This window comes from Condylura cristata, unplaced genomic scaffold, assembly GCF_000260355.1.
Source record: "Condylura cristata isolate star-nosed mole 26May11 unplaced genomic scaffold, ConCri1.0 scaffold00005, whole genome shotgun sequence".
Classification (NCBI taxonomy): domain Eukaryota; kingdom Metazoa; phylum Chordata; class Mammalia; order Eulipotyphla; family Talpidae; genus Condylura; species Condylura cristata.
The window spans coordinates 13,659,642-13,684,880 of record NW_004567106.1 but is presented as its reverse complement, the minus strand read 5'-3'; the positions used below and the strand labels follow the sequence as shown (position 1 = coordinate 13,684,880).

General features: G+C 34.5%; 1 protein-coding gene across 1 annotated transcript in view; it reads right to left on the bottom strand.

Moving 5' to 3' along the window:
* Positions 1-25,239, bottom strand: part of GLCCI1 (glucocorticoid induced 1) — a gene marked incomplete at its 5' end in the record, with an annotated part of 93,209 nt that overhangs the window by 25,315 nt on the left and 42,655 nt on the right. Inside the window, 2 exons of the mRNA XM_004677118.1 lie at positions 111-227; positions 14,969-15,055. Of these exons, the coding sequence (XP_004677175.1) occupies positions 111-227; positions 14,969-15,055 (204 nt within the window). The remainder of the gene's footprint in view (positions 1-110; positions 228-14,968; positions 15,056-25,239) is intronic.

Here is a 25,239-nt window from a genome sequence, read left to right as displayed (position 1 = left end):
TTCATTAGCATAAATAAATCTTTTAAAAAATATTCTACACTGGTGGACTGTCCCTTTATAACGAAACTTTTAAAAGCTATTACTCAAATCTGAACAAGAAGTCAGCCTACCTGAGTGTGATTGATTGCAATATGGTTGCCATGGAGAGGGGACTGACGATCTTTCTCCTTGCTGTGCCGACTACTCTGTTTGCTCCTCTGTAGCTGCTGCCTCAGTTTGGCAATCTGCTTTGGGGTGAAAGGGGAAGCAAGAGGAGTGTAAAAGTAAATATCAAATTTTAAGTATTTAATTCTTTAATTTTTGGATGTTAACAAAAATTTTTTTCTTAAAGTTTCAAGAAACAATAGTAAGTTAGACTATAATGACTTATTTCAAGATTTTACAATTAAAATGACTGAAAAGAAGAAATAAATGCTATAAGTGCATCATTTGTACAATTTAAATATTGTTTTTGACAGAGTAAATTGCCCCAATTATTTCAGAATTTACTTTTGTAAATATTTTTCACTCTTAAATGCTCCTCTTTGTAAGGTGAAAAACTAGTCTATTGATTAAAGTCAAACCCAGTCTCTTACTATGGAGACTGCATTAGTTTCTAGGTTCTCATCTTCTAAGCCCCACAACAGGAAATCAAAGCAGTTAGTATTAGTAACTTATTTGTACTAACATTACTTTTTAGTCACAGACTTATTTTATATTCCATATTTATTGAGATATGATTGACATAACATAACATGGTATGTGCTTAAGATGCTAGCATGTTAATTTGATAGGTTTATGTTTCAAATCTTTACTATCATAGCATTAGCTGAAGTCTCTATCAAGTCACTTAAATTACCATTTCTTTTTTGTGGAGAGGACATTTATCTATTCTTAGCAACTTTCAAGTATATAACATATCATTACCTATAATCATAATGCTTTAATTAGATCCCCAGAAAATACTCATCTTATAATTGAATTCTGTACACTCTGACCAATCCCTATTTCCTCTACCATCCAGTCCCTAGTAACTACCACTTTTTGAGTCTGAGATTTTTAAATTCTAAATATAAGTGATATTATGCAGTATTTGTCTTTTCTCCTCTAGCCTATCTAACTCAGTATAAAGCCCTATGGCTCATCTATGTTATCAACAAATGACAGGATTTCAAACTTCCTTTTTTGTGGTGAAATAATACTCCACTGTATATGCACACACCACACATCTTCTGTATCCACACCTCCACTGGCAGCCATTTGGTTATAGCCACACAGCTTTTAAAAACAAATATGAACAAATATAACTTTAAAAGAAAAGTGTAATTTCTAGGATTTAGAGACAATTCATTACTGTAATACAGCTGAAACTTATAAGCTACTAATATATTTTAGACAATACATATTATCTGTATATAAAGTAAAGTACGCGAAAATACGCTAGAAGTATGCTAGACCAGGAGTAAAATATTCTTGAACATTTTAAAGGGAATCACTTGCAATTTGAGTGAGGGCATTTAATATTGTAAAAAAAAGTCCTAAAAAGTATGACATTATCAATCAATTAAGTTATTCCTTGAGCACTTACAGTGAATCCAGTTTTACGTTACCACTAGGCAAACTGGAAATAAAAAAATTTGTAAAGTGTATCACTTTCTCAAAGAGATAAAGGGGCAAACAGAAGAGAAACAATACAGAAGGAAAGAAAACACAAAAATAACACAATAATTTACATCTTTTCATTTACTTCAAAGTCCTCACTTTAAGCTTTTTAAAAGTTCTTTATATTGGACTTTCCCCAGTAGCGCAATGGGTTATAGTACTGCATTATGAAGCTCTGCGAAGCCATGGCAGCACGAGTTCAATCCCCTACCAGGGAGCTGAACCACATGGGTGGCAGACCTCTCCTGACAGGCCAGCTGCTCCCCTCAGCAGTGTATTTTGTCAATCAGCCTGTTCTGCTGGTGAATCCTCTCACTCACCTCACCTCTGGCCTATACCTCAGTTCTGTAAGCATAAATAAATAAATCTTTAAAAAAAAAAGTTCTTTGTATTTATGGATCTCTCACAATATTCTTGTATTAAATACAAATAAAATTGTCTATGTTAATATTTGTGTTCTCTACTTTCTGTTAAATGACAGTTTTCTTCTAGAGAACATTCATTTTCATGAGAAAAGGAATCAAAATTAGTAGGTGATCATTATAAATCAAGACCAATTACACTCTATGATAAAAAAATAAATAGAATTTCAAATTGTACAAGTCATTTAATTAGGATGGAGGTATAAAGTTGTTTCTTGAATATTAATGATGCTTTAGTGGTATTTCAAAATTAGCAAGAGCTTGTATAAGAAAAATTCATAATGCCTAGAGATTAATCAAGGTAATTTGTACCTTTTCATTTCTAGGATAATCCTTAAAAATAAACAAAAATAATCTAAAAATTGATCAATCACCCATTTTTTGTTTTGTTTTTTAAAAAATTTATTTATTTATGCTTACAGAATTGGGGTACAGGCCAGAGAGGTGTGGTAGGTGAGAGGATTCACCAGAGACAGAGTGAGGGAGCAGGACAGGCAGATGTACTGGAATACACTACTGAGTGGAGCAGTGGGAGAGGCAGGAGAGGTCTGCCACACCATGGGGGTCAGCTCCCTGGCAGGAGATTGAACTCACACTGCAGTGGCTTTGGAGAGCCTCATAATGTGGTGCTTTAACCCGTTGCAATCACCCTATTTTGAAAGACCTCTGACACATCAAAATAAGCCTGTAAGCTTTTTGTTCCACACATGGTACATTCCTTACATTGTTTGGAATACCAACTTGTGTGTGATCTCATAATTTTCGTAATATTATTCATTTTTGGGAATGTAACACAAACATGTTACTATTAATACTTAAAGAGAGATTGGATAATGGGGGAGCCCTTCTAAATACATATACTTGAAAAATTACACATTTTGTCCACATTTTGTAGGTGAGATAAAAGTAGACACAAAGGTTTCTCTGGGAGGAAGGGGTAAAGGAGACACACATACTCTTTCCACCTTCTCCACAGCTCTGACCCTCTAAAACAGCTTCTCTAAGTCTACTTTCCATCACATTACACAGAAGCTTCTGGTCCTCACTTTAGTGGAATTCCCCACACTACTTACTATCATGAAATACCCAACATGAACTTCCTTTATGAAAGGGAACACTAAGTTATGTTTACTGGCGTTCTGAAAAACTAAAACTACATAAATCATACTTTGTGATTCTAAATTCATTAGCTGCTCTGCAGCCTTAGAAAAAGAAGAAGAAGAAAAAAACCTTGAAGATGTTATGCTGAGTGAAGTGAGACAGAAAAAGACAAACACTGTATTATCTCACTTATGTGTGGAATCCTAAAAACTCATAGAAACTGCAGACTGGTAGTGTCCAGGAGGAGAGGCGGGGAGGGGAGGGGTACAGGGATCAAAGATTACATGCTTCCAGCTAAAAGATGAATAACTTCTGGGGATAAATAACTGGTAAGTGATTAAAAATACTGTTTTGTATATATTTGAAAGGTGTTAAAAGTAGAACTAAAAAGTTCTCACCACACACACAAAAACATACTGTGAGGTGTTGAATGGGTTAACTAATCTCATTGTGGTAACCATTTCATAGTATATGTCAAATCATGATATAACATGGTATATCATGTATAACATAACATGTCATCAGCACATATATATATGTATATGTGTATATATATATATCTTATACTTACACAATATTGTATGTTAATTCTATCTCAATAAAGCTGAAAGAGAAAAGTTAAAGAAGAGCAGTTTTCTTTTAACATCAAAAGGGTCCCAAAAGCACATTAGCTCCGAAGTTTAAAAAGGTTAGGAATAAGCGTATAATCACAAAGAAGAAATTAATTGCAGAGAGAAGAAATAGCAAAAATACACACAAAAGAGACTAAATCATTTGCGAAGTTTGAGGAAAAATCAGGACAACTTAAAATCTCAAAACTAGGAACACTTTTATTGTAAACTTTGGGAAACTTGGTATTATTCCCTTTGTTTGCTATATTGTCCTGTGTGTTTGCCCTGCTATTATTAACATTTAATCAAAATAAAACTAAACTCACCTTGTAGCCTCAAAAGACTAGTCAAGTGAGTTACTTTAGTCTCAGAGACTTTCAGGACTGAAACTCTGGGAGGAAATATTTCTCAGAATGAATTCCATTCCACTGAAGGCAAGGCAAATGAGACATCTTAACCTATTAGGACTAAGTGGTAGCAGTGTGATGAGAAGCACGACTGTGTGCTTCCAGAAAAGAAGGGGGGAAAAACTGAAAGGAGAACTAGCTTAAAACTAGGAAAAGGATAGTTTGCCACCTGCTTCTGTGTACATTATCTTTAATTTATCAATAGAAAAGAAGTTACTCTTACCATTTCCATCTTATAGGTGAGAAAATGAAGATGCAGGAAGATAAAAGAATTTGCTAAAATTCACAGGTAAGTAATGAAATAGGTATTTGAAGTTGAATTCCAGAGTATTCTCTAAGCCATTATTCCATATTGCCTGAAGAATCAAGTTAGTGACTCATAAGGAGATAAAGAAATCTTATCAAGAGTGAATAGACAGACAAGTGAAATGAATATTTGACAGCTGAACTAAGGAAGGAATAATAATAAGAATAATAATAACCCAAACAATTACTAAAGATATTAGTCCAACTAATTTTTTCTGAAAAATATGGGTTGAGTAGTGATGAATCTCAAGTTGTTATTCCTGGAAATATGTGACTAATTTTAAAACTTAAAAAATCAGTGTCTCAAAAGAAAGGTTCTGCAGTCTAAAAACAAATTTTATATATATCTTGACAGCACTAAAAAGAACTTAAAGTGCAATAGTGCTTAATCTAACACAAAATAAAATTTAAAACTTCCTGTCTTTTCACATACATATTAATGGTAGGCAAGTCATAATGAACAAACATAGGCATATGCATGCACACACAATGTGCATACATGGAGTGCACATGCATAGAGGCCACCTGAACGCCTATGAGCCCCCACACACCCACAGACCTACAAGACTGCATCAGCACACACACACACACACAAATCCACTAACCCAGAAACAAGAGACAAACCCACACACAGATTTGTCTTCAGGATGTAGTTATTTTTCTATTTCTGACCAATGCTGCTAAAAGTCATACTATGTTAATGTGCAACTGCAAATTATTATCAAGTCACTATGTATATTGACTCATAACCTTAACCACTTTGCAAAATAACTTCCTTTCTTAATGGTGAAGCTATTGCAAGATCTGAAACTGAAACTAAAGATGAACAAAAAATTGATGAAGCAACTAACTGACCCACATAGTAACCTACTGGCAATTTTCTATTTTATTTGTATGAAATTAAAGGTTGTTTTCATTACGCCCAATTTAGACAACATAAAGGTTGTCTAAAACTATAAAACATCTTTGTAATTCAATTTAATGAGTTGCGAGATAACCTATTGGATAATATATGTATTTTTAAAAATTTATCATATAATTCCTTCAATTTCAAAGGGAAAAATCAAAGTTCTCCAGAATGTTCTTTTTTAGTTACAGAAAAATATTAAATTATTTTTTAACACCACAAATGAACAGACTGTCTAGGCAGAAAGTACACTTTTTTGGAGAGCTAAAAGGAAGCTTTTGTTTTCCTTACTTTAAAAAGGGAAACCACATCAATAATAACAATCACTATTTGATCAGAAGAGAGAAGAACCCTTAATCATTTCACTTCACTTATTGGCCAACATGGTTCCTTAAAAAAAAAAAAAAAAACCTACTCCAATGAGAGAACTGTGTTAAGCTAAAGAAGCAAAACATGACTTTCTTCTTTCCACCAAGGACTTCAGAATAATAAACCCACCCTTTTAGTCCTTTTAGTTCTTTTATTTATTATTTTTTAAGATTTCTATTTTTTGACAGGAGTAACTGGTTTACGAAACTGTAACAAATAGAGGTACAGGTTCATACCTTCCCAGGAGCAAGTTACCACAACACATCCATCATTGAGGGACACACACACATGATCCTCTACCACAGTCCTTTTGTCCCTTTGCTTCACACTTATATCCTCGCCCTCTGGTAGTTTCATTCTACATCATATTTCTAGGGTTTGTTGTGGTTTAGTTTTGTCTGTTCATTTGTTTTGTTTCTCTATATTTCACATGAGTAAAATCATCTGGTATTTTTCTTTCTCATTTACTTTGCTTTAGTATAATCTCTTCCCACTCATCCATATATCCATAAATAGCAAATGTTCATCTTTTTTTTAATAGTTGAGTAGTATTCCATTGTGTGTTGGCATATACATGTTTGTGTGTGTGTATCACATTTTCTTAATCCACTCATCTGTCCTACAACAAGCATTTAGCCAAATTTCTACACCTCATTGTAAACACTGCTACAATGAACACAGGATTGCATACAGCCCTTTAAATTAATATTTCTGAATTCTTTGAATAGAACTACAATTGCTTAGCCATACAGTAAGCCTATTTTTAACATTCTGAAAAACTTTCATGCTATTTTCCGTGGTAGCAGCATCAATCTGCATTTCCACCAAAACAGTATACGAGGGTTCCTTTTTTCCACATCTTTACCAATACTTGTTGTTCCTAGACTTTAAAAAAAAAAAATTTGTTTTATTAATGTATACATACAAACACTGGGGTGTAGGCCAGAGGTGCAGGGGGTAAGAAGATTCACCAGAGACAGAGTGGGAAGCAGAACAGGCAGATGTACTGAAATAAACTGCTGAGGGGAGCAGCTGACAAGACAAGAAAGGTTTGTTGCACGTTCTGGGTTAGCTCACAGAGACTGAACTGCTGCAGGGACTGTGAATAGCTTCACAGTGTTGAGACTTTAACCACTTGCACCACCAGTGAGGCTCTGTTACTAAACTTTTTGATATGGGTCATTCTCCCAGGTATGTATGAGCTAGTATCTCAATGTCATTTTTATTTCATTTCCCTGATAAATATAAGCCCTTTTTTTTTTTAATAAGTCTGTTGGCCATCTGTCTGTTTTAGCCAAATTTCTACACCTTATTGTAAATACTGCTAAAATGAACACAGGATTGCACAGGATTGTAGAAATATCTATTTAGCTCTTCCACCCAGTTTTTATTGGGGTATTTGCTTCTTTTTGTTGACTTGTATGAATTCTTTTCAGATTTGATATTAGCCCCTTCTCAGATGTATAATGTGCAATATTTTCCCCCTTCTCTACTGTGAAAAAAGCTTTTCATTTGAGATAGTAACTTTTTTTTTTTTTTAAATCTTTGCTTTTATTTTCCTTACCGTTGGAGTCAAATCCTCAAAGACATCTCTAAAGCCAATGTCCTGAGCTATTTTGCCCATGTTTTCTTCTATTTTACAGTTTAGGTCTTATACCTATTTTGAGTTAATTTCTGGTCCAATTTCATTCTTTTGCATGGAATTGTATAGTTTTCCCAGCACCATTTGCCGAAGAGACTTTCCTTTCTCCATTGTATACTCTTAGCTCCTTGGCTGTAGATTAACTGTCCATGTAAATTTGCGCAATAAAGCCACCTTTTCTAATTTACCTTTATCAAAATCAGAAATACTAAAAAACAAAATAAAACAACAATATAATAGTATGTTTCTATGTTTCCCCTCAGTCGTCTATGGGAAAAGAGCAAGTTTGCTTAATGCTGGTTGTAAAAACAGTAGATTCCCCAAGTTTTCCATCTCTCTCCTACCATAGATACAGGCATCCATGTTCTTTTAGATTTCCTTTTATGTTTTCAGCACTTTTAATTTTTTTTGTTGTTCTATACTTTAAATGATTTGCTCATTCAGGCTCTCAATTCTCAGTAGAACTTGATTTATTAATTTTCTCTTCTATGTTAACTCACCATTTTTTCATCAACTTTTATTATTTGCAAGATTTGCATGTGGTCCTTTATCATTCTGCCTATCTTTACATCCTCCTGTTTTTATTGCAAGTTACTGTTTCATTTAAAATTCTTAGCTTTCTCATTTATAAATTCTTTGGATTTAAATTCTTTTGTAGATTGCTTATTCTTATTTCTTTAGATGTTAATGATCCCATGTCATGTATTTGCTGTCACTATGTCAATAGATTTCCCTATATACCCTAAAATATTTGACTGCAAACTCATCTTATATGAGAGTTTTATCCTTTGCTACTCAGACTAGCCCTCTGGAGTTGCACATCTCAGAGCAGGTCTTAAATTAGGAAGACTGGAGTTCTGGTCCCACATGGACAGAGCTCTATTCCAGATGTCACATCTACACACAACATATGGTTACTATTTCCATTTCTGCATAGCTGCCTCTCTGGCCCACAGGAAAACACCAACAGGTGGAATTATTTCCAGTCTGGTTTTACTGACTAGAAACATGGCCACAGTTCTCTACTTTATGTAGTTCTAATCTCCCGCCATTTGCAAGACATATATGGATCCCTTAAAATATATAGTAATCTACAAGCTCTTATTTTTGTTTTTAAAACCTTCTTTTTAAATCTGAGCCAATGTGGCAAAGGTTTCTGTGAGACAGACACCATCAGTATCCACTCATCACTAGGGATTTCCTTTCTATTCGTAGTCTGAAGGAGTTTTCCTTGTGTAGATCTAGCTAGGAATGGATGTATACTTCTGTATACATATACATGTTTATACACAAGTATACATATATATTTGCTTATGTGAAAAACTTCACATTGTATTTCTATAAGCTTGGATCAAAGTGGTGGCAGATTACAGAGGTGTTTTCACTGACATTTTAATCAGAAATCGTGATGCAGATTTTTTTGTCTGAAAACAAACAAAACATTATTTCTTTGTTGAAATTTTAACAGAATTCGGTAAACTGATGCTAAAATTTTCTTTGTGGGAAGATTTGAAAGTATTCATACATTTTTTTTTTTTAAGATTTATTTTTTTATTTATACAGAACTGGGTTACAGGCCAGAGATGCGGAGGGTGAGAGACAGAGTGGGGAGCAGAACAGGCAGATCAACGCAGTACACTGCTTACACTGCTGAGGGGAGCAGCGGGCGGGTCAGGAGAGGTCTGCCTCGCCATGTGGATCTCCTCCGGGGCAGGCGGGGATCGAACTCATGCGGAAGTGGCTTAAGCAGTGCTTTAACCGGCTGCGCTTCCAGGGAGGGCCCGTATTCATACAATTTTTAAAGATTTTACATGTCTATTCACAGCTTCTATTTTTTATATCAGCTTTGGCATATTTTCTGCTTTTAGAAATTTATCTATTCCATGTTAGTTTCTAAGCTGATAACATAAGCTGACCATAGATCTGAGGCATTCAGAGATGAGGGGGAGAAGAGAAAATGAAGGGGTTAAGGGGACAGGGCACAAAGGGTATTCTGGTGGTGGGAGACCTATCGTGACCATTCCTGAAAGAAGAAATCCTATATTGTGAAAAAATTAACAAAGACAGAAAATAATGGCACTTTAGTAAATATATTAATTTAAAAAATTGATGACATAAGGTTGATCTTAAAGTATTTAAAGTATTTCTTAAATTACTTTTAAGTGGGCCCTCCATGGTGGTGCAGGGGGTTAAAGCACAGCACTAAGAAGCTAAAGCCACTTCCGCATGAGTTCGATTCCTGCCTGCCCCGGAGGTGGAGGTGATCCACATAGCGGGGCAGACCTCTCCTGACCCGCCCGCTGTTCCCCTCAGCAGTGTACTTCATTGATCTGCCTGTTTTGCTCCCTACTCTATCTCTGGTGAAGCCTCTCACCACCCCTGCACTTCTGGCCTGTACCCCAGTTCTGTATGCACAATAAATAAATTTTTTTTAAAAAAATTACTTTTAAGTTCTGAAAGTTTGGTAGTAATGTCATTCCTGTCACTATTAATTGTCATTATCCTTTTTACTTTGATAGCTTCAATGGTTTTTCTCCAATATTCTTCCATTCATTGATATCTGCTATACTATTTTAAAAAATTTCCTTCAGCTCTGCTTGCTTTGGTCTGTAGTTCTTGTGTTTTTCCAGTTTCAAAAATGGAAGCTCAGGAAGTAATATTTTTCTGTCTTTTTTGCATACACATTTGAAGGTCTAAAATTTTTTTGAAGCGTTAATGTAGTGGTACAGATAAATTTTAAGTTATCTTTGTTTCATTCATTTAAAAATACTCTTAGGCCCTCCCTGGTGGCGCAGCGGGTTAAAGCACTGCACTAAGAAACTAAAGCCACTTCCGCATGAGTTCTATTCCCGCCTGCCCCGGAGGCGACCACATGGCGAGGCAGACCTCTCCTGACCCGCCCACTGCTCCCCTCAGCAGTGTACTTCGTCCATCTGCCTGTCCTGCTTCCTGCTCTGTCTCTGGTGAATCCTCTCACCCTCCATATCTCTGGCCTGTACCCCAGTTCTGTACGAATAAATAAGTAAATCTTTTAAAAAATACTTTTAAATGTCCCCAGAGTTTATTAGAAAAAATGTCATTTAACAAATATTTGGAGTTTTCTATGATTTCTTTCTGTTATATAATTTCAATCTTTTGAAATCTACTGAGCCTTGTTTTATGGGCCAGGAAATGGTCTAACCTAGAAAATATTCCACACATGCTTAGTATTCTGCAGTTACTGGTGAACTTTTCTATATATGTCAATTAGGTCAAGTTGATTGATGATGGTGTTAAAGTCTTTTATCTTCTTACTGGTATTCTGTCTAGTTAGTTTTTCTATCAAGATTGAGAATGAGATGTTGGAAAACTTCAATTACTATTATAGAAACTGTTTGTCTTTCACAGTTTTCGTCCCATTCATTTTGGGGAGGGTTGTTAGATAGATACACATTTATGACTGTCTTATCTCGTTGAAGTAGCAACCATTTTATCATGATATAAGGTCCCTATTTGGATTAATATGTCTTGTTTTAAAATCTTTTTTACTTCCTAAGCTTTCTTATCACTACCATTTTCACTGAAAATCTTTCCCCATTTTTTACTTCCAACCAATTTTTGTCTTTGACTCTATACTGTGTTTAAGAGGACAAACACTCGAGTGTTGTTTTTTTATCCTGACAATCTCAGTTCATTCATGATTAAGGTAATTATTTATAGGTTGGATTTACTTCTGTCTCTCCTTTTCTGCTTTCTTTTGTGACAGATTTTAGAATACCATTTTAATCACTCTTAGATGTTTTTATTTTTCAGAGTTCTTAGTTCTTTTTTTCAGAGTGCTCTAGAGATGATAATATGCATCTTAATATAAAATAATACTTAATTCCAAATAGAAACAATTCTTTAATATGCCCTTTCCTTGTCCCTCTTTTGTGTTATCATACATGTGTGTAAACATATATATGATGTATATATGTTATAAAAGTGAACACAAGTGTTACTGTTTATATAACCTATGTGGCTTATATGTTAAAATAAAACAATTATCTACAGGTCCTTACATTACCCATATATTTATTATTCACAGCATTCTTCATTTCTTATGAATTTTATTAATATCTAGAATCATTTCCTTTCAGTATGAAGGATTTCCTTTAGTATTTCTTTATTATTATTATTATTATTATTTTTACATATTTTTGTGCATTTTTCCATGGGCCTTTAGTATTTCTTATAAGATAGTCTACTAGCAGAAAATTCAATCTTTGCTTTCCTGGGAATAGTATATTTAGATGTTTCTTTTGGAATACTAGATTTACTACCTTATGTATCATAAGTCGTTTTCTTCTTCTCTCTTTCAAGATTTTCTCTTTTCCTTTGGTTTTTAACAATTCAACTATGATGGATCGATGTGTGGCTCTCTTTGTATTTCCCTACACAGTATTTGTTGAGTTTCTTGCTATTTAACACATATGGTAAGTTTTCTCCCATTACTTCAATTTTTTAAAAAGATCTTATTTATTTATGCATACAGAACTGGGGTACAGGCCAGAGGTGCAGGGGCAGTGAGAGGATTCACCAGAGACAGAGGGGGCAGCAGAACAGGCAGACTGACAAAATACATTGCTGAGGGGAGCAGCGGGTGGATCAGGAGAGGTCTGCCGTGCCCTGTGGATCACCTCCGGGGCTGGAGATTGAACTCACACTGAAGCGGCCACAGCCAGCTTGCAGTGTTGTGTTTCAACCTGCTGAGCCACCAGGGAGGGCCTGCTTCAAATATTTTTAAAGTCACTTTTTCTCTTCTCTCCTAGGTTTCCACAATTATGTGAGTGTGTATTTTCCCACAGGTCTCTGAGGCTCTTTTGACTTTTTGTTAATATTTCCCCCTCTTTTCATCATGGTATACAAATGCTATTGACCTATATTCAAATACACTGCTTCTTATGCCATCTTAAATTTGTGATTTAGTCCACATAGATGATTTTTAATTCTATTACTATACCTCTCAACTGTAGAGGTTTGTGTCATATTAATAATGACTATCTCTTTGTGGAAATTCTTTATTCATAAAGTCACTGTTGTCCTACTTCCCTTTAATACTTTAAGCATGGTTTCCTTTAGTTCTCTGAATATACTTATAGCTGCTTTGATGTTTTTGTCTGCTAACACCAACATATGGAGACACTTTAGTTTCTACTGACTTTTTTTCTAGAGTGTGACATATTTTGTTTCTTTGTGTATCACTATATTTTTTGTTGAATGTTGGACATCTCTAGACTTTTATTATCCTTGAGAGATGCTGCTTCTCTGTGTTTTAGTAACTTGATAAATTCAAAAGTCTTTTTCCTGCAGTATGTGGCCACAATGTCTCTACTCCATTATTTTTCTCCTCATTTTTCTTTTTCTCTTTTCTTTCTAATGCTGGCTTTTTAGGACCTTTTAATCTGGTTTCCAGTGTTCACCTTAGTGTGAACTGATGAAAGACATCAGTTATTATTCAGCATCTCAGTCAAGTAAAGTTTCCACATGAATAGGATGGAATTTGTATGTGGAAAGAAGCGAGCATTGACAGTTTAGGTTTTTTTAAAGTTGACCTCAGATTTTATTACCATTAACCCATTTCAATTTTTTTTTTAAAGATTTATTTATTTGTTCATACAGAATTGGGGTACAGGCTAGAGGCTCAGGGGTGGTGAGAGGCTTCACCAGAGACAGAGTGGGGAGCAGAACAGGAAGATCGATGAAGTACACTGCTGAGGGGAGCAGCGGGAGGGTCAGGAGAGGTCTGCCACGCCATGTGGTCACCTTCGGGGCAGATGGGAATCGAACTCACGCAGAAGTGGCTTTAGCTTCTCAGTGCTGTGCTTTAACCCACTGCACCACCAGGGAGGGCCTAACCCATTTCAATTTTATACATATCCACAGCTTCCAGTCAACTTGGAATATGTGGTTAATTTATATCAAGCTCCTATGACTAGCTTAACTCCTAGAAGTCTATAAAATTCTGCTGCTCCATGAGTCTACTGCCTTCCCCATATTCGACTCCAACCTCAGACTAGAGAAGCCACCGGCTCTCTCTGTTCATCTGCAAGTAAGATCACTATTTTAATCTACAACACTCCCTATTAAGTGCTTTCACTACAGTGGGGGTAGCAAAACTTCTGGTTTTCAAGGCCACCCCATAATGTTATGGCAACAAAGTTGGGGGTAAGGGAATGAGAGAGGAGAAGCAACATATTGGAACAACACAAATTTCAGTTATATTTACCTGAAGTCTAGCAAATTTAATGAATACATCATCACAATTCATTTGGTTGACTTGCAGAACACTGCATTATTTGTTTTGACAGTTCTGTTCAGCTTTATGGTTACTTTGTGTAATCATATCTCTCACTCAGTCCTGCCAGTGATTTCTTTTTTTAATTGTGAATATCATGTGTCGCTATAGTCTAAAGCTGAATTATAACTGAGATTACTTGCAGCTCTTGCAGAGATAAAAACTGCTATGTCACTTTCCTATTCATATTCTATGTATTATAATTAGCTTTTTTACACTAGACTAACATTGTTTACACTAGACTAGCATGTTAGTCTACTGTCTACACTGCACATGTTAGTCTAGTGTAAAAGCGTAAAAGTTATTTTGAGGAAAAATTTGCATATATATGTTTATATGCAGGGTAAAAAGGAATTGAGGATTTCTCTACATCAACAGTATAAAGAAACTTCTAAAAATGCAATAGTCACAGGAAGCACAGCATATAAGAGACACTGATAATCTATACCATAGCAAATGAAACTAAGGGGAAACTATATGTTAAAAAAAAAACCCAAGAGAAGTGTCATTGTTCACCCTAGAGAAATATGACATATCCCCACACTCTCAAATACTTAAATTAGACTTAATATTGATGCAGAGTGCAGAATCAAAACCAAAGGTTATAACTTTGAGTTCAATATTTAAAAAAACAATTTAACAACTTAAGCTAAACCAACTGAACTTAATTTGATTCTCTTGCAAGGTGGTGAGCTTTTCTCAATGAGAATGCTCATGACAACCAGATAAGCTCAACTCTAAATTACTGTAACTTATAGTAACAAAAAGGCAAGAATTAAGATGAAAGCAGATTTTACTGTGGAAAGTGTTAACCTAAAATATAAAGACTATCATAACTTGCATTGTTCATAATACAAGCTGTTTAAATGACATTGATTCCATTGTATTATTAGGTGCGTTAGATATCACTAACAGGTTATTAGCAACAAGAAGCACTACTCTATCATAATAAAAAGATATCATTTACTTAGTTCTGTAACAGTAAGTCAAAAAAAGATTATTACATAAAATCAGACTTCATTCTGGAAAAAAACAAAAGCTGGGTGGGCGAACAAATGTTCACAAAGGACATAAAGAACTCAAATAAGGTAAACTTGCTTATTCACCAAAATCTAGAAACCAACTCTTTAATTCTGACAGAGGTTAAGGTTAGCACAAATAAAGGAAGTAATAGTAAGTTGAGAAATCAGCAAAATAACTTGCTGGGACTCACACAGGTTACAGACTGGAAACAGAAGTAACTTACCTCTTTTAGCTGATCAGCACTGCCCCATGATGCAGAACGCTGATGTGATCTCTTCTCAGCTCCCTCCTCTGCCCAACAGCTAGGTGTCTTAAAAAAAAAAAACAAAAAACAACCAAATAAAAAGGATTGTGATTTCTACTCCCTGATCTCACAGTAACACAAACTGTTTCAAAATTTTAGCACATACCAGGTAAGAGGATGTACTAGATACGATACTAAAATCCCTCACCTGAAAGATTTTGTGACCCTATGAAATATTTAAAACATTCTGTTTTATTCTGAATTAAGTATGAGAAATCTAACACATCTCTAAGTAATGTTGCTCAAGACATTTCAGTTTTCATACCAACATTATTAATAACAAAGTTAAAAGGAACTGTGAAGATATGAATGATTTCTCTTTTTAAAGAGACAAGTCATATTAAACATGAAATGGTACTTCTACTAAATACTACAAATGGAAGTAAGATTAACAGAACAGAAATTACCAGAAATACTGGGATTTAGATTATCTACAGCTCAAACATCTAGCCAGAGGGCTGACTATACTATTCCTCTTCTACTGAGGAAAGACAGTCTAAGAGTAAAGTATCCTTTCTTGAAAAAAAAACAAAAAACAAATATCTTTATATGCAAATAGAAAGTTATTAGAAAAAGATAAAAGAAAATCTAACATGCATAAACTGATTAAACTGCAGTAATGTGTTTTTTTGGCAAAAAACAGCTACATCTCAGAGTATAGAATATTTTTTACATAGAACCTCATTTTCTATAATTTAACCATTATAAACATTATACCCAAATGCAATACAAAACACTGAACTCTATATGGTGAGATCATTTAGTAGCTGTATTAAAGATCAAACATTATTAATATATCATCCATTATTTATGAAAAGACTCAGTATCATACAAATTAGAAAGTGTAAACAAACACTGCTTAAGGAAAACTAAATGACAATGACTATAATAATATAAATATATACCGCTTTAAAAATTATTTGCTAGATACTGAAACATCTCACTTGTGGTTGCACCTGTAACTTGATATAATATACAGCTTCTTATGAAGAAGCTGCAATTTATACATATATTCAAAAATACTGTGTGGATAACTTTTAAAATAATTACCATTTTAAAAAGTAATGATTCTCCAAAGTGAAACCTGCAATAAATACTAGTTGCATCAAACTACTAAGTAATTCAAATACTAAAAAAAAGAAGCTGTTAGGCATGATTGAGAGAGTAATTGGCAAGTGTAAGGATAAGAGGTATCAATATTTTAAACAACTTGCTTACCAAGACCTATTTGGATGTTAAAACTTCCAAAAGTATAGTACTAGTATAGTACAAACAAACTACTCTGAACTAATTTAGGCCCCACCACATAGTTATAATGTAGTCAATTTATTCTAAACTTAATCAATTATGACTGTTTATCTTTTTTTAAGATTGATTTATTTATGCATACAGAACTGGGGTACAGGCCAGAGGTGCAGGGGCAGTAAAAGGATTCACCGGAGACAGAGTGGGGAGCAGAACAGGCAGACTGATGAAGTACACTGCTGAGGGGAGCAGAGGGTGGGTCAGGAGAGGTCTGCTGTGGCATGTGGATCACCTCCAGGGCGGGGATCAAACCCTTGCCGAAGTGGCTTTAGCTTCTCAGTGCTGTGCTGTAACCCACTGTGCCACCAGTAAGGGCCCACGTCTGTTTATCTTAGTCAAATTTTTACTTGAAGAATTATACACCTTAGTAGTTTCACCTTTCTACCATTACTCTACCTTTCTATCATTACTCTCATCAAAAATCAAGTGATTTAAAGATGATACTGTTTAAAATACAACAGTAAATTCATAGTAGAAGAGTCTAATTTTTGACCTGCTCCATAGTTACACTACTCTAACTTTTGGATAGCTCTAACTTTTTCAAAGGAATTTACATAAAATCCAATGTAGACATTAATCAATGACACAAACTTTTTGCAACTGTCTTAATACTGCCAACTATACCACAATAGAGCCACTTCAGCAAGAGTTTAACCCCCTCCCTGGAGGTGATCCACATGGTGTGGAAGAAATGTGAGGTCTCTTACCTTACAGATATCTTTTTTCATATTATCATTCATTTCCTTAAAATTGAAAATGAAGACCTACTTGAATATTTCAGAGTACAGTATGGAATATACAAAGAAGTAAAATAAATAGAATAGTGACAAAAGAAGTAAAACAATTAGAATATTGATGTTTGTTAAATTTGGTTAGTAAAGTACAGAGTTTTTGAAAAGTTTAAAACCACGGAAGGGTACTCTCAATTATGAGGCTACAGAACTACACACACAAAAGCCATTTAAGTATATTTATCACAATCTCAACTTTTCCAAACTATTTCTCTTTCAGGAAGGAAAAATATTATTTTAATCACGTTACTTTAAAATAAGTAGCATGTTGCAGAATGTAGGCTATTAGATGGGGAGGGGAGTTAGAGGTGGGAACAAAGCGGGGGGGGAGGGGACCCACTGGTCAAGGTTAAATAAGTATAGGTACTCTGATGACAGGGTATGTGGTAACATATCTGAGAAAGTATGATTAGATTCCCCTAAACATATATAGTGTTGTAACTAAAGTTTCCTCAGTAAAGAAAAAAAAACAAAACAAAACTATTTTGTAGTATGAAAATTGCTCTAATTTATAAACACGATCTGTAGACTGCATTGTCCAATATAATAGTTCTAGCAACATGCAATAATTTAATGAAAATTAAATGAAACTAAAAGTTCAGATAGTGATGTTAACATCTCTAATACGCAATAACAATGAAAAGGCTAGTGGCTACTAATAGGTCAGCAGAAATAGGAACATTTCCATTGTTGCACAAGGTTCTGAGAGTAGAGTGCTATATCTTTTTTTAACAAGTTATTTTAGCTAAAGCCAAAATAAAAGATAGTTACCTGGTTTTTATCAAATCTATTTAAAGCTTATGCAAGACGAACTAATTTGAATCTAGCTTGTTAAATGTGAGTATTGGAGGCATGTTTTACCCATTGAATTATGGAAACAACTCAAAGTAACAAAGTTCTTCTCTTTCATTTCCATAATCAATTTCTTCCAACTAGCCAGTTATTCTGTTCATTAGGCTAGAACTGCTACTGGATGTTAGTAAGAATATATGACAGATGGGTTCCACAGTCAAATAAATTCTGGAAATATTATATATTATTACATTTCCCTATTAAACTTGTAAGGCAACTAATATTTCAAAGACACACACAAACTTTTTTAAAAGTCTTTATTTCCTTTCTCTAAATACACGACACTGAACACCTATTTCAGAAGTACATTTATTAATATCCTGCAGAACACTACTCCCCACAAAGTTTGGAAAGAAATATAATCCCAAATAAGTTGTATTGTATACAACAGGCTGTTCTTTAGTCACCATAGTTTAGAGAATTCTATCTTTCTAGGGATCTCCAATTACACTATAAGGGAAAAGAAAATAAACCTCTTATATATACTTCAGCAAAGCACAACCAAAAATTGGATAGCTTTAAAAGAAATTTTTTTATCTCTCAGTATTACGCAAAGTTCAACTTGTAAGTCCCAAGTTCATTTTGCTACCTTTAGTTACCTGTGGAAAGATCTCTTTTCAATGAAACACACAGGAAACAGTCCTGCTGCATATTATTTTTTAAGTATATATTTTAAAAAAAGATTTATTTATTTATGCATACAGAACTGGGGTACAGGCCAGAGGTGCAGGATTCATCAGAGATAGAGTGGGCCGACTAAGTACACTGCTGAGGGGAGCAGTGGGTGGACCAGGAGAGGTCTGCCACACCATGTGGATGGATCACCTCCGGGCTGGGGATCGAACTCATGTGGAAGTGGCTTTAGCTTCTTAGTGCTGTGCTTTAACCTGCTGTATCACCTGAGTGGGCCCCATAAGTCTATTTTTTTAAGAGTATTTTTAGGTTAACTGCAAAACTGAAAGAAAAGTCCAGAGATTTCTTGTATACTCCTTGTTTCCACAAATGCACAGCCTCTGGCATATCAGTATCCACAGAATGGTACCTTTGGTATATACATGTTGTAATAATGAACCTGCACTGACACACCATTATCACCCAATGTCCCTATGTTAAAATGGTTCCACTACTGCTGTTGTCCGTTCTATGGGTCAAGACAAATATGGCTTGTTTCCATAATTATAGTATCAGAGTATTTTCACTTCCTTAAAAACCCTCTGGGCTCTTCTATTCCTGCCGATCCTGCAAATCCTAACAACCAAAGATTTTTTTTTAACCATTGCCATAGTTTCACCTTTTTCAGAATGTCATTCAGTTGGAGTTATACAGTATGGAGTGATATCAGATCTGCAACTCTCAGTAATGTGCATTTATGTTTACTCTGTGTGTTTTCATAGCTTGATAGATCATTTATTTTTAGTGCTGACCTATCACTGCCTGGTTGACTCACACTTTATTCATCCATTTACCTACTGGAGGACATTATGGTGTTTTAAACTTTTGGCAATTGTGAAAGAAAGCTGCTATAAATATCTGTGCATGAGTTTTTCTATAGATATGTTTTTCACTTTGAGTAAATATTAACAATCATGAATGTTGGCCTGTAGGATAAGAGTGTTTTAGGTTTTATAAGAAGTCAAAAGGCTTGCAAAGTGGCTGCAGCATTTTGAATTCCTACCAGCAATAAATGAGCGTTGCTGCCACTCTGCATCTTGGTCACCTTTGACGCTGTCCATTTTCTGAACTTCAGCCATTCCATTACTGTATGGTAGTAGCTCACTATTATTTTAATTTAGATTTCCCTGATGACATATGATGCAGAGCATTATTTCATATGCTTATTGCCCTTTTCTGTTAAGATCTCTGTCTCGTTTTTAAAGGCAGTTTATTACCTTATTGTTGAGTTTTAAGGTTCTTTGTTTATCTTGGGCAACAGGTCAGATGGGTATTCTTGTTATTTATATTTTCATTCACAAACTAGTCAGGGCAAATATGCTTTCCTGCTTTGTCAATTTCAAAACAGCTCAAAGTAATTCCTAGCAAGAAAATAATCTTTAGATATTCACGAGGCTAAATATGATTCTAAGAGACCACAAAAACTACACATTAATTACTTTAAATTTTCCTTAATTTTTAAAAAATTTATGTAAAACTACAAAATATGTATTTCTGTGGGCTCATTCATGGCCCTGAAATTTACTGTGATCAGTGATCTACAATGGAAGTAAATTTTAGTGGATTATTTTGTAGTACTTAAATAAATGATCCTTGATACTAAAGAACTGATATGCCTGACAAAAAATGAAATTACTTGGAAATTAATTAATGATACCTACTAATTATGATTACAGGACTAATTTTAAGTTATAAAAGTGAATAATTCTTTCATTTCTGTAAATAGATCCTTTCGAGATTTGGTTTTACTTTCACTAATAAAATCTTTTTAATTTTTAAAAACTTTCTTTTAAGGATCATTTTGAAAAGTCTATTCTGATGCAGTATTAAAAAAGAACATAAAAAGATTATAATTCATTTCAAGAGCTTTGCTTTTCAAGAACAGTATGGAACTATAGATTTTTTTATTTTTATTTTATTTTTTTAAGATTTATTTTTTTATTTATGTGTACAGAACTGGGGTACAGGCCAGAGGTGCAGGGGCAGTAAGAGGATTCATTAAAGACAGAGTGGAGAGCAGAACAGATCAACTGATGAAGTACACTGCTGAGGGGAGCATTGGGTGGGTCAGGAGAGGTCTGCTGTGGCATGTGGGTCACCTCCAGGGTGGGGATCAAATTCATGCGGAAGTGGCTTCAGCTTCTTAATGCTGTGCTTTAACCTGCTGCGCCACCAGGAAGGGCCCCGTAAGTATAGTTTTAACCAAATGTAAGTATAAATAAATAGCTGTTCCAGTTGTTAACAAGAAGTATAGAAAAGAGTTCAGATGGGGGGGGGGAGCTTTAAGAATTTAGTGATAGCAGTAGTTACATATTCAACACTTTTATCAGACTTCAACTATATACCAAGCTATGTGCTCACTGTTCTAAAACAATTTCAAAGCGTGGTCCCCAGATGAGCGGCATCAACGTCAGCTGGAAACATGTTAGAAAGGCAAATTGTCAGGCTCAACCTCAGAAATACCATATCTGGGATTCTTAGATAAGGTCCAGCAATCGATTTCTAAAAAAGCTCTTCAGATGACTCTGATATAAATAGAAGTTTGAAAAACAATGCTAAACTAAGGAAATAAGATATACATTGTGCAATCAAGGTACCATGTGATCATATACTCATTTTTTTTGTAGACTACTATCCAATGATAAAATTACACTTTTTGAAATTGCATAGATAAATAAACATTGTTTGAAGTCACACAGAAAGTCTTATTGATAGGGAGAAATTTTCTTTACTAAGTAACACTTCACAATAGTCACTAGCCAAGAATTAACATTCCTCAGTAGTTACGCAAAAGTCCAAAATTCATTTCAACTTAGGTCTTAATATTTTCAACACACAACTACATGAAACTCACAAATGGTTTGTGATTTTCCAGATTATTAACAAGATATATATTCAGAAGGTCAATTTTTGAAAATGAGAAATGCCATAGAACTCCACTAGTACAAATGAGTGAGACATGATAAAATGAAACAATTTGCCTAAGCCGGTCAGAAATGCTAATTTGAAAAAAAGCATCATAATATGCCCCAACAACCTTAAAAATATTTACAGTAATTTTACTTCTAAGAATTAACCAAAGATATACACCAAGAGAAGAACTGCAATCATTAAGAAAATGAGAAACTGTGACATAGTCTTACAATAATATAGAAAAAAAAAAAAACTACCCAGAACATGGACCATAATCTCACTTTACAAAGCAAACAGACATAAATAGAAAAGGACTAGAAAGAGATATTTTGAAATATAAATAGAGGAATAGAGGTGAGTGTTCCAGACAACTTTATAAAAATCCAGAACATTATAAAATGAGAAAATATTAAGAAAAGACTTAAGATCATGTTCAGGAATACTGTATGGGAAAATGCTATCACATTAAAGTTGAAAGATTACAAAACATTAAGTACCTTAATTCTACTTTTGAAAGTTTTATAGATGTAAAGCATTAAAATACAAACAGATGTACATGTGTTAAAAATGGCCATCTCTGGACAGTAGGAACACACACAACTTATTTTCTTTGTGCTTTTTGGGGTATTTTCCAAAATGACTAATATTTTCAAAATCTGAATTTTTTTTTAAGTAGATAAGGTAGCTATGTTACAGAACTGGTAAATATTGATGACCATCTACTTTGAGAAAGCCCCACATGGAATTGCAAAAATTCTAATTTTGAAGAGATCTACTTTGGAACAGAGGTTACATATAAGTTATGTTTACTTTAGGATGTGAGCACATATCACATAAAATTTTTTTCACTTGATGGGGTTGCCTTTGACTAGGGATTTTTCTGAGACAAATGCCTGTATGTAGATTATCAACTACTGGGTATGGGAATAGAGTGGGAGATTCAGAGAAAGCTCAAATATTTATGTGTTTACATAATTGAAAACAGAAGGTCACGGAAATGTCAACTACCCAGAAATATTAATGGACAGTTTTTGATGAAAAAACTGACAGGAATTTATAATAATTCAATTTGAACATACCTTTAATTATGTGAAGGCAAAAATATCCCAAAAATTGTTTTCCCAAAAAATTTAAACACAGAGCTATGGTCATTATGACCATATGGTCCAGTAATTCCAAAAAAAAGTGAAAGCATATGTCCACATAAAAACTTCTTCACAGCAATCCTTCAAATGATGACTGTTTTAAGTAAACTCTAGTACAGGCATACCCTGGAATATCATTTGGCAATAAAAAAAGAATGAAGTTCTGATACATGCTACAATATGGATTAATCTTAAAAAATTATAAAGTGGAAGAAGTCATATATAAAAGGTTGCATATTGTCTGAGCTCATTTATATGAAATATCCAGGACAAGCAAATCTATAGATGAAAAGTAGATTAGTAGGAACCAAAGCCTGAGAGAAAGATGACGAGGGGGAAATATAAAAGTTAGAAAGCGCTAAAGGGTGTGGTGGTTTCTTTTTGGAGTGATGAAAATGTTCTAAAATGATTATGGCACAACTCAATATATTAAGAATCACTGAATTGCACACAATTCATATAAATTGTAATTCATATAAATTACATCTTGACAGAGCTGTTTTTAAGCCAAAATGGCAATTACAAATTATTCTCATTTTTTAGTTAAAACATCAGGTGTTGCTGAACCTGAAAATTCACAGCATTTTTTATTTTCTCTTAAAAATACTTGATACTTTCCAACCACTATGGAAAACTATTTGGAGATTTGTCAAACTGCTAAAAATGGAGCTTCCATATGACCCAGCAATCCCACTCCTAGGTATCTACCCACAGGACACAAGAACACTTAGTCAAAAAGAAACATGCACCCCCATGTTTATTGCTGCTTTATTCACAATAGGAAAGACATGGAAACAACCCAAATGCCCAAAAGTAGATGACTGGGTTAAAAAGATGTGGTGCATATACACAATGGAGTATTACTCAGCAACCAAAAAAAAGAAACACAGGTCTTCTGCAGCAACATGGATGGAGCTGGAAAAGATCATGCTTAGTGAAATAAGCCAAAAGGAAAAGGAAAAATACCAGATAGTTTCACTCATAGCAGAAATATAAAGGACCAGGGGAGAAAATAATAATAACAATCAACAACTATATACCAGAGACATTTTATGGGGGTGGAATGGGGAATGGGATCAAAAACAGAGTGGGGGGAGGGAAGTGCACTGGACTATAGTGATGATACATGCAAGATCTGGTGATGGGAACCCCATGAAGATTATAACTAAGATGGAAAAAGACACAAAATGATATAAAAATAAACTATCACATTATTAAGAAAAGAAGAAGAAGAAAAAAAAAGTTGGTACTTCTATTATGCTGGTTCTTGACAAATTTCAAATCACACAAAGGCACTAGTTGAGTGCTATAAGAGGAAAAGCTATATAAGTCACTGTACTATATTAATAATCCATTTAGTCAGGTTTCTTATGTCATGGTAAGAATATTTACTCAAAACACTACAGGCATAACAAAATAAACTGCATTAGAAATAGTACTTCCTGGCCCTCCCTGGTGGCACAGCGGGTTAAAGCACTGCACTAAGAAGCTAAAGCCACTTCCGCATGAGTTCCATCCCCGCTTGCCCCGAGGTGACCACAGGGTGTGGCAGACCTCTCCTGACCCGCCCGCTGCTCCCCTCAGCAGTGTACTTCGTGGATCTTCCTGTTCTACTTCCCACTCTGTGTCTGGTGAAGCCTCTCGCCACCCCTGAGCTTCTGGCCTGTACCCCAGTTCTGAATGCACAAGTAAATAAATCTTTAAAAAAAAAAAAAAAAAAAAGAAATAGTATTTCCTGGGGCCTCCCTGGTAGCCTAAGTCTCAGTGCTATCACCACCATGGCCTGAATTCAATCCCCCACCAGAAAGATGACACACATATGGTGCAGAAGACCTTTCCTGTCTCACCCACTGCTCCCTTCAGCAGTGTATTTCAGTCAATCCACGTGTTCTGCTCCCCACTCTGACTCTGGTGATTCCTTTCCTTCCCACATCTCTGGCCTATACCCCAGTTCTTTTACTCAGATGTAAATAAAATATCTTAAAAAATTACCATTTTCTGGTTTCTTAAAGTTATTAAATAGACTTGGCAAATAACCATTTTATTGACAATAAAACATGTTGTGAGGAATTAAAAGTATAAATAATATTTCAGATTTATTATTTGATTTATGTTTAAGATTACTATTCTGGAAGTTCTATCACTATTATTGGGACTATATTTAAAATCAAATGATATGATCTAACATTTTCAGCTTTTAGAATGTATTAAAATATATTCATTTTTTGGTGTTACAGTTTTTTAAAAATCACAATTTTCTTTGGTTGCTAGGTTTCAAAGCAGTGATGTGACATACAAGTTATTAATAACTTGAAAGGTATGCTGCTCTTCACACTATCCACTTTCAATAAATAAAATAAAAATAAATAAATATTACAATGCACTTCAGGTAAAACATTTAACAATCACACTGAGCTGTGATTGGACCAATCCAAGAGATAAATTATTTTTTTGTTTCTTGATATTGTTAATATTTTTAAAAAGCTCTCATCCTGAAGGTTGGCAGTGAAAC